General features: G+C 36.6%; 1 protein-coding gene across 1 annotated transcript in view; it reads left to right on the top strand.

Annotated features, from left to right (window-relative positions):
* Positions 1-14,756, top strand: part of LOC128690043 (stromal interaction molecule homolog) — a 298,076-nt gene extending 283,320 nt beyond the window's left edge. The window contains exon 12 of the mRNA XM_070088695.1: positions 14,343-14,756. Coding sequence (XP_069944796.1) covers positions 14,343-14,437 — 95 coding nt within the window. The 3' untranslated portion in view covers positions 14,438-14,756. The remainder of the gene's footprint in view (positions 1-14,342) is intronic.
* The last annotated feature ends 357 nt before the right edge of the window (positions 14,757-15,113 follow it).

Raw genomic sequence — 15,113 nt, 5'->3', positions numbered from 1 at the left:
GACAAACAGTCGAGACCTCAACCCTTATTTACAGCCTGAAGGTTTATGTATCACTGTATTTAGCTTTTCTTGATTTTTATCCATTTCCACCACAACAAATGCTGTGTTATCACTATAGTTGGCTGGTGAAGATTACTGGAAAAAGTTGCTTTTACTGGAGTAATATTTGGTTTTCAATGTGTATATTGCGACTGCTGCTAACTACAGGTTATGTGAATTTCCCTGTATACGTCTAGCATTTCAAAAATGAAGAAAAATCTAATGATGGTCACTCCACCCCACTAAGTACCATCTTGTTACTGGTTATTAGCTACGACAACAACGCAAAAATTTTGCCTCGCCTCATGATAAAAAACTCGCCTTACATGATTCGTCCGGGACGCGTCCCACGTGTGGCCTCAGCGCCAGTGTTTACAAGTCAGCCAGTGAGGTCACATCTCCGCATACATTCGGTACATTTCACATTATCCCAGTGTTTTTAATGCTTGTAACTGCAAAATAAGTCACCATGGACCCCAAGAAAGCTTCTAGTGCCATCCCTGTAGTAAAAAGGGCGAGAATTAGTATGGAATTGAAAAAAGAGATTAAGGAAATGTGTGCAAAGTGGGTTGAACTGCAAACCTTTACAGATGAAAATCACCCTGACACAGCTACTACAAGTCATGTTGGCAACCAGTACAATGACAATGTTATGGCTCATTTTAGGAAAGTCTTTAAGGAACGGGAGGTACAGAGCTCTATGGACAGATTTGTTGTGCGACAGAGGTCCAGTGACTCAAGCTGGTACTAGTGGCATTAAAAGAAGAAGGGAAGTAACCCCGGAAAAGGACTTGCTACCTCAAGTCCTAATGGAAGGAGATTCCCTTTCTAAACAATAACTTCCACACTCTTCCCTCCTCCCATCCCATCAGTCATCACCAGATCTTCAATAAAGGTAAGTGTCATGTATTCTATTCTTAGTAGAGTAGTAATTGTGCATGTCTTCTTCAGTTTGTGTGTATTAAAATTAATATTTCATGTGGTAAAAAAAAATTTTTTTCATACTTTCGGGTGTCAGGGACGGATTAATTTGATTTCCATTATTTCTTATGGGGAAAATTAATTCGGCTAACGATAATTTCGGCTTACAATGAGCTTTCAGGAATGGATTAATATCGTAAGGCGGGGGTCCACTGTATTCTTTGCCACATGTTGATCAAAGTCGCAAATCACACGGGTTTTCTTTCAATAAATGTATCTGATTTTTTGCATAGACCTGTCCATAGGTAACAATAATTTAATCAATCTAAGTGCTAAACCTGGAAAGGTCATAAAGTGCTGCAGTGTATTAATGGAGGGATATGCAGAGGATATTAGGCAGGGAGTGAAAAGATTATACAAGGATAAGTAAGGGTTAATTGGGATAGAGGAGAGGGCAAAGGTTAAATAAAATCAAAGTTGGTCTAAAAATTACAGTGGAACCTCGGTTTTAGTCATTAATTCATTCCAGAAAGTCTAACGAAAACCGAATTGTATGAAAACTGAAGCAACATTTCCCATAAGAAATAATGTGAATCCAATTAATTTGTTCCAAACACCCAAAAATTTATTATTATTATTTTTATTATCACACTGGCCGATTCCCACCAAGGCAGGGTGGCCCAAAAAAGAAAAACTTTCACCATCATTCACTCCATCACTGTCTTGCCAGAAGGGTGCTTTACACTACAGTTTTTAAACTGCAACATTAACACCCCTCCTTCAGAGTGCAGGCACTGTACTTCCCATCTCCAGGACTCAAGTCCGGCCTGTATTTTGCATACAGAAAACAATGAGAAATAAATATCAATGACTAATAAAGTGGATAAATGAACATTTAATATCACTTTTACCTTTATTGAAGACTATTGTTGGTGTATGGATGACAGCGAGGAGGGGAGAGGGAGGCGGAGAGGTTATTGTTTGGAAGGGGAATCCCCGCTCCATTAGGTCTTCAGGTATCAAGGCCCTATCTGGGGTTCCTTCTTTGTCTTTTACTGGCGAGATCAGCCATGCGTATGCCACTTTTCTACTTTGCTACGAATTCTTTCTTGAGTTTTATTGTGGCTTATTTAGCAGTCGCACCCAATAAACAAGCACAAAACAAAATGGATTATTGAGAAATATTTTTGATGAACACGTGGGGTAATGTTCACTCAACGAGAAACAAAGCCAGACTGAGTCAGAATGTGTGGGATGCTTTGTTTGAGTGCGGATAGGCAGATGCATTTAGTACGGTGGACCATCGTCAACTCTACGAAAACCGAGTGGATATACGAAAACTGGGACAAAATTTAAACAAAAAAAGTTGTCGAAAACCGAATCCTACGAAAACCATGGCTTACGAAAACCAAGGTTCCACTGTAGTTCTTTTTAAAAAAGTCAAAGAATCTGCATCAAAGATGGGACTCTCTGTAAGAAGGTCAGGTAGAGTAAGCATGCTGGGGTGATGATGATGGAAGTGAATTCTTACTCTCCACTGATAGACAGGAAAATCTATTAAGATAATAGATAATACAACCTGACAATCCTCAAAGAGAGATGCTGGACATTTTTCTAAGAGATGTTTGTGAGTGAGACAAGTGATACATAAACAGGAGAGAGCAGTCTCTCAAACACGACAGCAGTGGTAAGAAGATGGCCAGAAACTCAAATGTGGTTTGACAGAAAGCAATTTATCGTGGACACACCTCATATGATAGTAGGTTGGTAGACAGCAACCACCCAGGGAGGTACTACCGTCCTGCCAAGTGAATGTAAAACAAAAGCCTGTAATTGTTTTACATGATGGTAGGACTGCTGGTGTCTTTTGTCTGTCTTATAAATATGCAAGATTACAGGTATGTCTTGCTACTTCTACTTACACTTAGGTCACACTACACGTACATGTACATGTTTATTTATACACACTCATCTGAGTTTTCTTTGATTTTATCTTAATAGTTCTTGGTCTTATTACTTTTCCTTTTACATCCATGGGGAAGTGGAATAAGAATCTTTCCTCAGTAAGCCATGCGTGTTGTAAAAGTCAACTAAAATGCCGGGAACAATGGGCTAGTAACCCCTTTTCCTGTAAAGATCACTAAAAAGAATAAGAAGAAGAAAATTGTCAAAGTGGGAAGTCTGAATGTGCGTGGATGTTGTGCAAATGATAAGAAAGAGATGATTGTGGATGTTATGAATGAGAAGAAGCTGGATGTCCTGGCTTTAAGTGAAACGAAGAGATTAAGGTGGGATGGGAGAGTTTCAATGGAGAGGAATAAATGGGATTAGGTCAGGGGTTTCAAATAGAGTTAGAGCTAAAGAAGGAGTAGCAATAATGTTGAAGGATAAGCTATGGCAGGAAAAGAAGGACTATAAATGGATTAATTCAAGGATTATGTGGAGTAAAATAAAGATTGGATGTGAAAAGTGGGTTATAGTAAGCGTGTATGCACCTGGAGAAGAAAGAAGTGTAGAGGAGAGAGAGAGATTTTGGGAAATGTTGAGTGAATGCATGGGGAGTTTTGATTCAAGTGTGAGAGTAATGGTGGTTGGGGATTTCAATGCTAAAGTGGGTAAAAATGTTGTGGAGGGAGTAGTAGGTAAATTTGGGGTGCCAGGGGTAAATGTAAATGGGGAGCCTTTAATTGAGCTATGTGTAGAAAGAGATTTGGTAATAAGTAATACATATTTTATGAAAAAGAGGATAAATAAATATACAAGGTATGATGTAGCACGTAATGAAAGTAGTTTGTTAGATTATGTATTGGTGGATAAAAGGTTGATGGGTAGGCTCCAGGATGTACATGTTTATAGAGGGGCAACTGATATATCGGATCATTATTTAGTTGTAGCTACAGTTAGAGTAAGAGGTAGATGGGAAAAGAGGAAGGTAGCAACAAGAAGTAAGAGGTAGGTGAAAGTGTATAAACTAAGGGAGGAGGAAGTTCGGGGGAGATATAAGCGACTGTTGGCAGAAAGGTGGGCTAGTGCAAAGATGATTGGTGGGGGGGTTGAAGAGGGTTGGAATAGTTTTAAAAATGCAGTATTAGAATGTGGGGCAGAAGTTTGTGGTTATAGGAGGGTGGGGGCAGGTGGAAAGAGGAGTGATTGGTGGAATGATGAAGTAAAGGGTGTGATAAGAGAGAAAAAGTTAGCTTATCAGAGGTTTTTACAAAGCAGAAGTGTTATAAGAAAAGCAGAGTATATGGAGAGTAAAAGAAAGGTGAAGAGAGTGGTGAGAGAGTGCAAAAGGAGAGCAGATGATAGAGTGGGAGAGGCACTGTCAAGAAATTTTAATGAAAATAAGAAAAAATTTTGGAGTGAGTTAAACAAGTTAAGAAAGCCTAGGGAAAGTATGGATTTGTCAGTTAAAAACAGAGTAGGGGAGTTAGTAGATGGGAAGAGGGAGGTATTAGGTAGATGGCGAGAATATTTTGAGGAACTTTTAAATGTTGAGGAAGAAAGGGAGGCGGTAATTTCATGCACTGGTCAGGGAGGTATACCATCTTTTAGGAGTGAAGAAGAGCAGAATGTAAGTGTGGGGGAGGTACGCGAGGCATTACGTAGAATGAAAGGGGGTAAAGCAGCTGGAACTGATGGGATCATGACAGAAATGTTAAAAGCAGGGGGGGATATAGTGTTGGAGTGGTTGGTACTTTTGTTTAATAAATGTATGAAAGAAGGTAAGGTACCTAGGGATTGGCAGAGAACATGTATAGTCCCTTTATATAAAGGGAAAGGGGACAAAAGAGATTGTAAAAATTATAGAGGAATAAGTTTATTGAGTATACCAGGAAAAGTGTACGGTAGGGTTATAATTGAAAGAATTAGAGGTAAGACAGAATGTAGGATTGCGGATGAGCAAGGAGGTTTCAGAGTGGGTAGGGGATGTGTAGATCAAGTGTTTACATTGAAGCATATATGTGAACAGTATTTAGATAAAGGTAGGGAAGTTTTTATTGCATTTATGGATTTAGAAAAGGCATATGATAGTGGATAGGGGAGCAATGTGGCAGATGTTGCAAGTATATGGAATAGGTGGTAAGTTACTAAATGCTGTAAAGAGTTTTTATGAGGATAGTGAGGCTCAGGTTAGGGTGTGTAGAAGAGAGGGAGACTACTTCCCGGTAAAAGTAGGTCTTAGACAGGGATGTGTAATGTCACCATGGTTGTTTAATATATTTATAGATGGGGTTGTAAAAGAAGTAAATGCTAGGGTGTTCGGGAGAGGGGTGGGATTAAATTATGGGGAATCAAATTCAAAATGGGAATTGACACAGTTACTTTTTGCTGATGATACTGTGCTTATGGGAGATTCTGAAGAAAAATTGCAAAGGTTAGTGGATGAGTTTGGGAATGTGTGTAAAGGTAGAAAGTTGAAAGTGAACATAGAAAAGAGTAAGGTGATGAGGGTATCAAATGATTTAGATAAAGAAAACTTTGATATCAGATTGGGGAGGAGGAGTATGGAAGAAGTGAATGTTTTCAGATACTTGGGAGTTGACGTGTCGGCGGATGGATTTATGAAGGATGAGTTTAATCATAGAATTGATGAGGGAAAAAAGGTGAGTGGTGCATTGAGGTATATGTGGAGTCAAAAAACTTTATCTATGGAGGCAAAGAAGGGAATGTATGAAAGTATAGTAGTACCAACACTCTTATATGGGTGTGAAGCTTGGGTGGTAAATGCAACAGCGAGGAGACGGTTGGAGGCAGTGGAGATGTCCTGTCTAAGGGCAATGTGTGGTGTAAATATTATGCAGAAAATTCGTAGTGTGGAAATTAGGAAAAGGTGTGGAGTTAATAAAAGTATTAGTCAGAGGGCAGAAGAGGGGTTGTTGAAGTGGTTTGGTCATTTAGAGAGAATGGATCAAAGTAGAATGACATGGAAAGCATATAAATCTATAGGGGAAGGAAGGCGAGGTAGGGGTCGTCCTCGAAAGGGTTGGAGAGAGGGGGTAAAGGAGGTTTTGTGGGCAAGGGGCTTGGACTTCCAGCAAGCGTGCATGAGCGTGTTAGATAGGAGTGAATGGAGACGAATGGTACTTGGGACCTGACGATCTGTTGGAGTGTGAGCAGGGTAATATTTAGTGAAAGGATTCAGGGAAACCGGTTATTTTCATATAGTCGGACATGAGTCCTGCACTTTAAAGGAGGGGTTTGGGATATTGGCAGTTTGGAGGGATATGTTGTGTATCTTTATACGTATATGCTTCTAAACTGTTGTATTCTGAGCACCTCTGCAAAAACAGTGATTGTGTGAGTATGGTGAAAGTGTTGAATGATGATGAGAGCATTTTCTTTTTGGGGATTTTCTTTCTTTTTTGGGTCACCCTGCCTCGGTGGGAGACGGCCGACTTGTTGAAAAAAAAAAAATCTAATTTATACAAACAAGGATATATTCATAAATTCAAAAATGCTTTTTATGAAACATGATTCAAGAGTAGTTTCAAGTAGTTTATAGTATGAGAATGCTACAATTTGGTGAAGGGCAGTACTGCTTTTGGTAGGTATGTATACTTCTATGTGGTAGTTTGTTAATATATGAACTTGGTCATCTAGTCTTGAAGTTTTAAGATTTAGGTAATTGGTAGATTTATTGGTAATGTTAAATATTGAGTATGTTAGGAATTGTGTTGGGAGACAGGACAAGATAGTCCTTCAATATCAGCTCTACAGCTTGTTTATCTAAAACAATTCATCTAATATGACATTATAAACAATATTAATAACATAGAAACATGATATATACTCTAGAATGAATAAAATATGGCATTAAGAATGTCATGAGTAATGGTGTGTTCTTTGCTGTTGGGTATATAAGGGTCAATGAAAGATAAGCCTTACATGGTGGTGGTGAAGGCGGCAGCAGGAGGCAGCAGAGGTGGTGGTGTTAGTTAGTAGTCCTATATACCTCTAACAACAATGGAGGAGTCAGTTTCGTGCTGTCCTTTTTCTATCGATTAATCGCTTAACTTACTTGCTACACTTTATCGTTGGCTGGCGCTATAGATTTTATCAACTCCTGCTGCTTTAGTATCGTACATATTGCAGAAGCATTGAAGAAGGCACATTTTCCCTTCTCTCTCAGCCCTTTACCAAAGGGCTGGCTGGTACTAGGAACTTTTTTTTTGGCCATGGTGGCTTATTTAGCAGTTGCAAGCACTTAAAAGAATGGAATAATACAAAATATATCGTATGAACGCATGGGATCATCCTCACTGGCTGTAAATGGTGTGTCGGACTGCTCGGGCCATGCGGACATGTTCGGGATGAATGATTAATACCAAGTTCAGTGACAATCACCGATCCAATATTTTGATGAAAAAAATGCTACTTATTCTGCATAATATGAATTCCGATAACATAATCCAGGGGTTCACTGTATACAGTATTTCAGATCCTTAAATTCTTCACCTGTTCCTCCATACAGTTGAATGTTTATAAATTTTGACCACAGCAGAAATAAATGCTACAAGAGCTCTAAGCATATTCTTAGTATTATTCTAATTTGTGTTGTTAGTAGAATTTTTTAAATAATGACAATGAACTGAGCAGGTACAGGTCCGCCATCATAAATCCGGCAATCGGTTATTCGGTTCCTTCAGTTATTCGGCACTAATTTTGGCTAGCATAATTTCAAATTTCCAGGGTCGCCACACCAACCTGCTGGTACTGTTTGGTGGCGCTACTTGCTGCATAAGTCATTCCAATTTCTTTTTCTCCATTTATTGTTTTAACCTACTTACTTTTAGCCCTAGCCATGGTTTCAATGAATAAAAGAAATGCTTCTCATTATGTAAAGCATTATCCATAAAAGTACATTATCCATAAAAGATAAGGTGGCTTTGAAGCCACTATCGGTTGCCATGAGCTCAATCTCATGAAGCAGGAGAATATGCTTTATTATTACGCTAATATCAACACTACAGCTTATTTGCCTATCATAATTGATCTAATATGACGTAAGAAACAATATAGATAACATAAAACATGTTAAATACTCCAGAATGAATAATATTTGGCATAACACTGAGCAGCTTGACAGAGTTATGAAGAGGATATGGTAAACAAATACCATTCTCCTATCCTTGTCTTGGGGACTTATATTAGAGAAAACGGAGTATAGCACAGGGCTAACTATGATATACACTCGTACTCCACCATAAACATGAAACAAAAAAGTTATTTTCTCTCTGTAGATTATCACACATAGCAGCATATGCATATGTGTAGAGAACCTAGGATAATCCCAAAAAAGTCAACATGGCTTATTTTTAGTACCTGGCTTGGGTTAGCCATATATGATTTTTGGTAAATATTCAATTCCCAGCCAGGGTAGAAACATTAGGCGTGTTTCTTTACACCTGTTGTCTATGTTCACTCATCAGTAAATGGGTACCTGGGTGTTAGTCGACTAGTGTGGGTGTTATCCTGGGACACTGACCTAATTTTCTTGAAATACTCAGCATAACAAGTGCCTTTCTATACAGTAGTATGTCACTGATGTCAGCTAGGCCTGTATACCTTGTACATGTACATGTAGTAAATAAATAAAGATATTATTATTGTCCTGTCTAAGGGCAATGTGTGGTGTAAATATTATGCAGAAAATTCGGAGTGTGGAAATTAGGAGAAGGTGTGGAGTTAATAAAAGCATTAGTCAGAGGGCAGAAGAGGGGTTGTTGAGGTGGTTTGGTCATTTAGAGAGAATGGATCAAAGTAGAATGACATGGAAAGCATATAAATCTATAGGGGAAGGAAAGAGGGGTAGGGGTCGTCCTCGAAAGGGTTGGAAAGAGGGGGTAAAGGAGGTTTTGTGGGCGAGGGGCTTGGACTTCCAGCAAACGTGCATGAGCGTGTTAGATAGGAGTGAATGGAGACGAATGATACTTGGGACCTGACGATCTGTTGGAGTGTGAGCAGGGTAATATTTAGTGAAGGGATTCAGCGAAACCGGTTATTTTCTTATAGTCGGACTTGAGTCCTGGAAATGGGAAGTACAATGCCTGCACTTTAAAGGAGGGGTTTGGGATATTGGCAGTTTGGAGGGATATGTTGTGTATCTTTATACATATATGCTTCTAAACTGTTGTATTCTGAGCACCTCTGCAAAAGCAGTGATAATGTGTGAGTGTGGTGAAAGTGTTGAATGATGATGAAAGTATTTTCTTTTTGGGGATTTTCTTTCTTTTTTTTTTGGGTCACCCTGCCTCGGTGGGAGACGACCAACTTGTTGAAAAAAAAAAAAAATTATTATTATTGTTATTATAATAATAATATTATTATTTTCTCAGTTGTTTGTTGGGTTATCTTATTCAAACTTGGGCAATGTATGATGGAAAGATACTTCTTCACGTACACCAAAAATGAAAGAAATCACCATTAGCCATTAGCGGCCACTTAGCGGTATATTTTTGTATGGTTGTTATGGTTATATTCTCATTTTTTCGGTCTCATTTGATAGAATGAAAGATATATTACAGAAATAGATATGATTTTGATTGCTTTCATGACAAAAAGTACCTTGAAATTGCGCTCACAGTAGCAGAAATGTTCTATTCTTTAGCGAAGCTCAAGAGTAAACAATACCGTCCAATACCTGTCCGCCTGCCAGTCTAAATTCCAATACGGAGTCAAGAATGGATTGACATTATTTATACAATTATTACAATAATGCAGTAGTCTGCATAACAGTAAATCTTCTATTTTTTGTGAATAAAAATTCCAAATGGTAAGCAAGAGTAATATAAGAGGGGCTTGTAGCCGTGACTAATGAACAGAGAAAATGTTATTTTAGTGCCAGGAACGTCTGCATTGTTTATTCTGGATCCTATTTTGAAATTGGCATCTGTTGAAATTTGTGTGAAATCGGCCAAATTGCCAATTTCTGACCACTTTATTGGGTAGTTGAAATAAGTGAATGGGCGGTTTCTTGTACGTACTCAGTTGACAGACTAGAAGTAAATAAGTTTATTCAGGTATACACAAATACAGTTACATAGATTATCATACATAGCAGTGTATGTATAGAGAACCTAGGATAACCCAGAAAAGTCAGACAAAGTGACTTATTTCCAGTACCTGGCTTGGGCTTGCCATATATGATTTTTGGTAAATATTTTTTTTTCTTGGTTGTTTGTTGGGCTATCTCATTGAAACTTGGGCAATGTATGATGGAAAGATGCTTCTTAACGTACAACAAAAATAAAAAAGATGGACGATAAATAAGGGAGTACACTTCTCAGCCATTAGCCGCCTCTTTGCAATATATTTTCAAATGGTTTTTATGGTTGTATTCTCATTTTTTTGGACTCATTTGATAGAATGGAAGATATATTACAGAAACAGACATGATTTTGATTGCTTTCATGACAAAAAGTACCTTGAAATTGAGCTCAAAGTAGCGGAAATGTTCGATTTTTGCCGATGTTCAATGAGCTGTGTAAGTCAGGTTGGTTAATTTTATTAAGTGTATTCTAACTTAACCACTCTGTAATTCGGCAAACTCTGTAATCTGGCACACTACAGGTCCCAATGATGCCGGATTTGTGATGGAGGACCTGTACATGTATGTAGTCCCTCTGGGCTATACCTACTGGCTACCTGCACTGCAGAACACAGCCATATTATTACCATCGACACCATGTTCACTGAGTTTAATCATTTCTAACAACTACCTTTAGATGCCATCGTAAGCAAAGGGAGAAGTAATGAATAATTCATGCCAAGAATTGTAAACAAACGCATATGAAGGGTGGTGACTGAGCCAGATGCCAGTTTCACAATTTTCTCTAATGCTGAATCAGAGAAAACATGTTTACTCTCCACCTGACTTGCCACTCACAATGTTTATATGCTATGTTTATATACTATATGCTGTGTAACATAAAATTTTGAAGAAAATATCATAGATGGTTTAATGAAAATGTCTATATTAACCTAAAATTAGACATTTAATGTGCCCAAGAGTGATTATTATTAAACCTACATTGCATGTTTTTATATACTATGTAACATGTTTCTTATATAATTTTGAAGAAAATATCATAGATGGATTAATGAAAATGCCCATATTAACATAAAATAAGACATTTAATGTGCCCAAGAATGAGTCACGAATGTATGAGCAGCCCAGGTGAACGCGTCTGGTACCAACAATTTCCAAGCGGATGCATGAAGTATGGGGGGAAATTTCGCTGAAAAAAGTGCTTGATTTCCGAATTGGCCAATTTCTGCACTGGCCAAAAACTGGAGGTCCACTGTATACTCTAGAATGAATAAAATAGGCCATAATATGGCGAGTGTCTAGGACCAGTCCAAGCATATAAAATCATTACTGCTCCTTCCTGTAACGTGTTCTTTGGTTCTGGGTAAGAGAAAACAGAGTTTGAGAGGCTAACTGCACTAGATCACTAGTGCAGTGATATATGAATATCTCAGAAGTAAGTTATTAACTTATTTCATGAAGCCCACCATTTATTATTGAAGTACTGTAAATGCAATAATATTGATTGGAATCATAAAAAAATGACTGTTCTATAATTGGCTTGTGGAATATTGGAAATATTCCAAATAGTTTGGGATTTGTGTGGGAATAAAGGGCAAGATATTTTGCAAATGTCCAAAACTTAGCAACTTTATTTTCTTGTAGATAATTACACGATTACCTCCATTGAGAACATTGCACTAGCATTGTTTTATAAGTACCAAGTCCCAAAACCACCTTTTGTTGTGCCATTTAGGCAGGGGTTCTTGTCAAATGTCGTTTTCAGTAAATTTTTTCTTTTTCTGTAAATATTTTTTTTTTCGCTCGTAACTCAGATTTTGGCTCACGACTCAAAGCAAAAAATCAACCGAGAGACGGCTCATACCTCAGATAACTTGTAAGTTGGGGCACTCATAAGTCAGAGTACCACTGTATATTTAAGAAAATGTTTTATATTCAGATTATTTTAAGTCAAAATATTAATGAAAATGTCTGAGGTTCATTATTTAAAATTTTCTCATATTCTTACATTCAAAGATATGAATTTCATTGTTTGGATGAAGGGAAATAGTGCAAGTGTGCGTATGGCTTATGTTATCCCTTTTCCTATGTATAATACTATGCCATATAAATTTTTTTGTTATTTTAAAATTTATGCTTGTGTTTTAATGTCTAAGTTTTCTTTAACCCTTAAACTATGTCCAACATACTAGTACACAAATGCTGTCTGCGCCCAATGTACATTTTCTTACCCACAAATCTGCTGCCTGCCAGTATTTTTGAACTCGGCACAACTTTTGTCTCTTCATCCACCTGTTCGCACGTATGAAAAAATCTATGGCCTGCAGGGTCCACACAATGTATCATGGTTAACTACTCAGGTGATAACTGTATGTCCGATGTGCTATTAAGTCCAGCTAGCAACAGTAAAGAAAACCATGAGCTGTTGTTCCTCCCCCAGCTTTCCTACCAGCAAACAAGGTATGCAAGTGGCACAAAGATGACTTATTCATTTCAGATTTATTACAGTTTTGTGATACAGTATAATTCAGTCACAAAGCACACTAAGTATATTTAGTCCTGGATCACCCAGTTAAGTCAATGTAAATAACTTGCATGTTTTGAGGTGTATTACACTCCTGTCCTTAGAAGAGAAAAATAATAACAACAGTTACACAGTGTATATACAGCCTCTCCTCACTTAACGATGTACTCGTCTATTGCCGACTGGGACTTACAACAGGCTCTCTGACCAGTATGCATACCTAAATAATGTATATTAGAGCTGATTGCCTCTATTCTGTTTATTACAATATACAGTTTACTACTGTATAAACATTTAAAAATATACTAAAAATGTTATAAATGATGCGAAGGTGACATTAAAATCATATCAAAGATGGTTGACAAAAACTCACTACCATTATATAGTATGCTCCTCACTTAGCAGTGAATTCGTTTACCAATGTGGCCTTAGGAACAGAACTCTGTAATATCAAATATGATATTTTTGTAGGGGCTGCAGCATGGGAACCCCAACTTCTACACACCATAAAATCAAAAGTTTTTGTCAGATTCCACTCAATTTAGTCATATTTGAGTCAGAAAAAATTAACTATATCAGACTATAATAAAAAATTTCAAAATGTTCCCAAAGATAGGAATTTTTTTCCAGGGTATCTCACAGTTTAAGGGTTAAACATCCAGGTTGCCATTAAAATAATAATCTCATTTACTGGCTTTATATTTACATATGCACTTATCAGTTTTCATTTTTTCCATAATTTATTGCTTTATCATAAATTTGCTCATTTAACCAAAAGTAAAAAGAAACCTTAACATTTTTTATGTTGATAGTTTTTGTGGTATTACATGTACATAGTTTATAATACCATACTTAAAACTGGAGGTGGGAAGTACAGTGCCTTCACTTTAAAGGAGGGGTTTGGGATATTGGCTGTTTGGAGGGACATGTAAACTGTCGTATCTGAGTGCCTCTGCAAAGACAGCAATTATGTATGAATGATGGTGAAAGTGTTGAACAATGATGAGTTTTTTCTTTCTTTTCGAGTTTTTCTTTCTTTTGGGTTACCCTGCCTCGGTGGGAGATGGCCGATGTGTTAAAAAAAAAATTGAAACTGTTTCAAAATTGTTTCTGTTCCCATTGATTCCCTTCTCCCTTGTTATAAGGATAATAACCTCGAAAGATCCTTGGATTAGCAATAAAAAAATTGCAGTTGGTCCCATTCTTAGTGTTCCAGGTTTACTAATTTCTTGAAACCTATCCCATCAGTCATCTCAGCTCTTGAGATAAAGTTTAAAATACATTCAAGGCATGACTAGTTTGAGTGGAGTGGTTAGAGAGTAGCCAGGGAAATTATGTATTTAAGGCAGTTAGAGTAAATGGTAAGATTTTTAAAATCTAGGCAAAGGCAGAGTAATTAGTCCACTGTGAAGTAATGGTCATTTATTGTTGAGATTTATGTCGTACAGCATATGAGAAATAAGTAAGTCTTAAGGAAAGGAAGGAAAAGTTCGTGTAGGTTAATATTTTGTACTCAAGCAACCTACTTTAAAGTTCTTAAATAAAAAAGAGAAATGTGCATTATGCTGCATATATGAACTTCAAAGAGGTTTAGGATAACATCATTAGAAATTGTTTCAGTACACACAAGTAAGTGGTCATCGTTGTATTTACTGTGTCCAATTTTATTAAAAATATGTGATGTTAAATATATTTGGCATTCTATGTTTAATGAGTTCCAACATCTACAAAATAAACCAGTGATTTAGTAATAGTGTAAAGATATTAATATAAAAAAGAAGGTGTTAAGCTTGCGCTCTTTCACAGTAGGAACTCCTCTTCATAGTGGTTCAAATGCTATCTGTGGAGGAGGCGACACCAACCAAGAAGGTAACCTAAATTATCCTTGGCAGCTACCATAAGCAGTATTATATTTCTAACCATTGTAATCTAAGTATTGTATGTTAAAACATGTTATTTCCGGTAATTTTTGGACTGAGATCATGTTGATTATGAGTAACTTGTGTATTAGACTTTTTAACAACAGTGTAGACCTATACAGAACATGGAATTTTAAACAAATTGAGCAATTTTGCAGCAGGTTATAAAAAAAAGTGACAATTTTTGTGGAGAAAAATGGCACATGCCAAAATATCGCATAGTCAAACAACAGTAAGTCGGGATTGACTGGGGCCATTGGTGATCTGACCTAATCTTGCCATCTGACCTGACCTGATACCGAAATTAAGGGGAAAAAATTCAAAGATAAACCTGACTAAAATATATATATATATATATATATATATATATATATATATATATATATATATATATATATATATATATATATATATATATATAATATATATATATATATATATATATATATATATATATATATATATATATATATATATATATATATATATATATATATAATATATATATATATATATATATATATATATATATATATATATATATATATATATATATATATATATATAAAGATATATATAAAGGTACTCATCAGTGTCTGTTGCCTTTATCAAATGAAGTGTTAGGTAAGGTTAAAAGTTGAAGTATTTGTGTTAAACA

The sequence above is a fragment of the Cherax quadricarinatus genome, chromosome 25, assembly GCF_038502225.1.
Source record: "Cherax quadricarinatus isolate ZL_2023a chromosome 25, ASM3850222v1, whole genome shotgun sequence".
Taxonomy (NCBI): domain Eukaryota; kingdom Metazoa; phylum Arthropoda; class Malacostraca; order Decapoda; family Parastacidae; genus Cherax; species Cherax quadricarinatus.
This window is presented reverse-complemented; position numbering and strand designations above follow the sequence as displayed.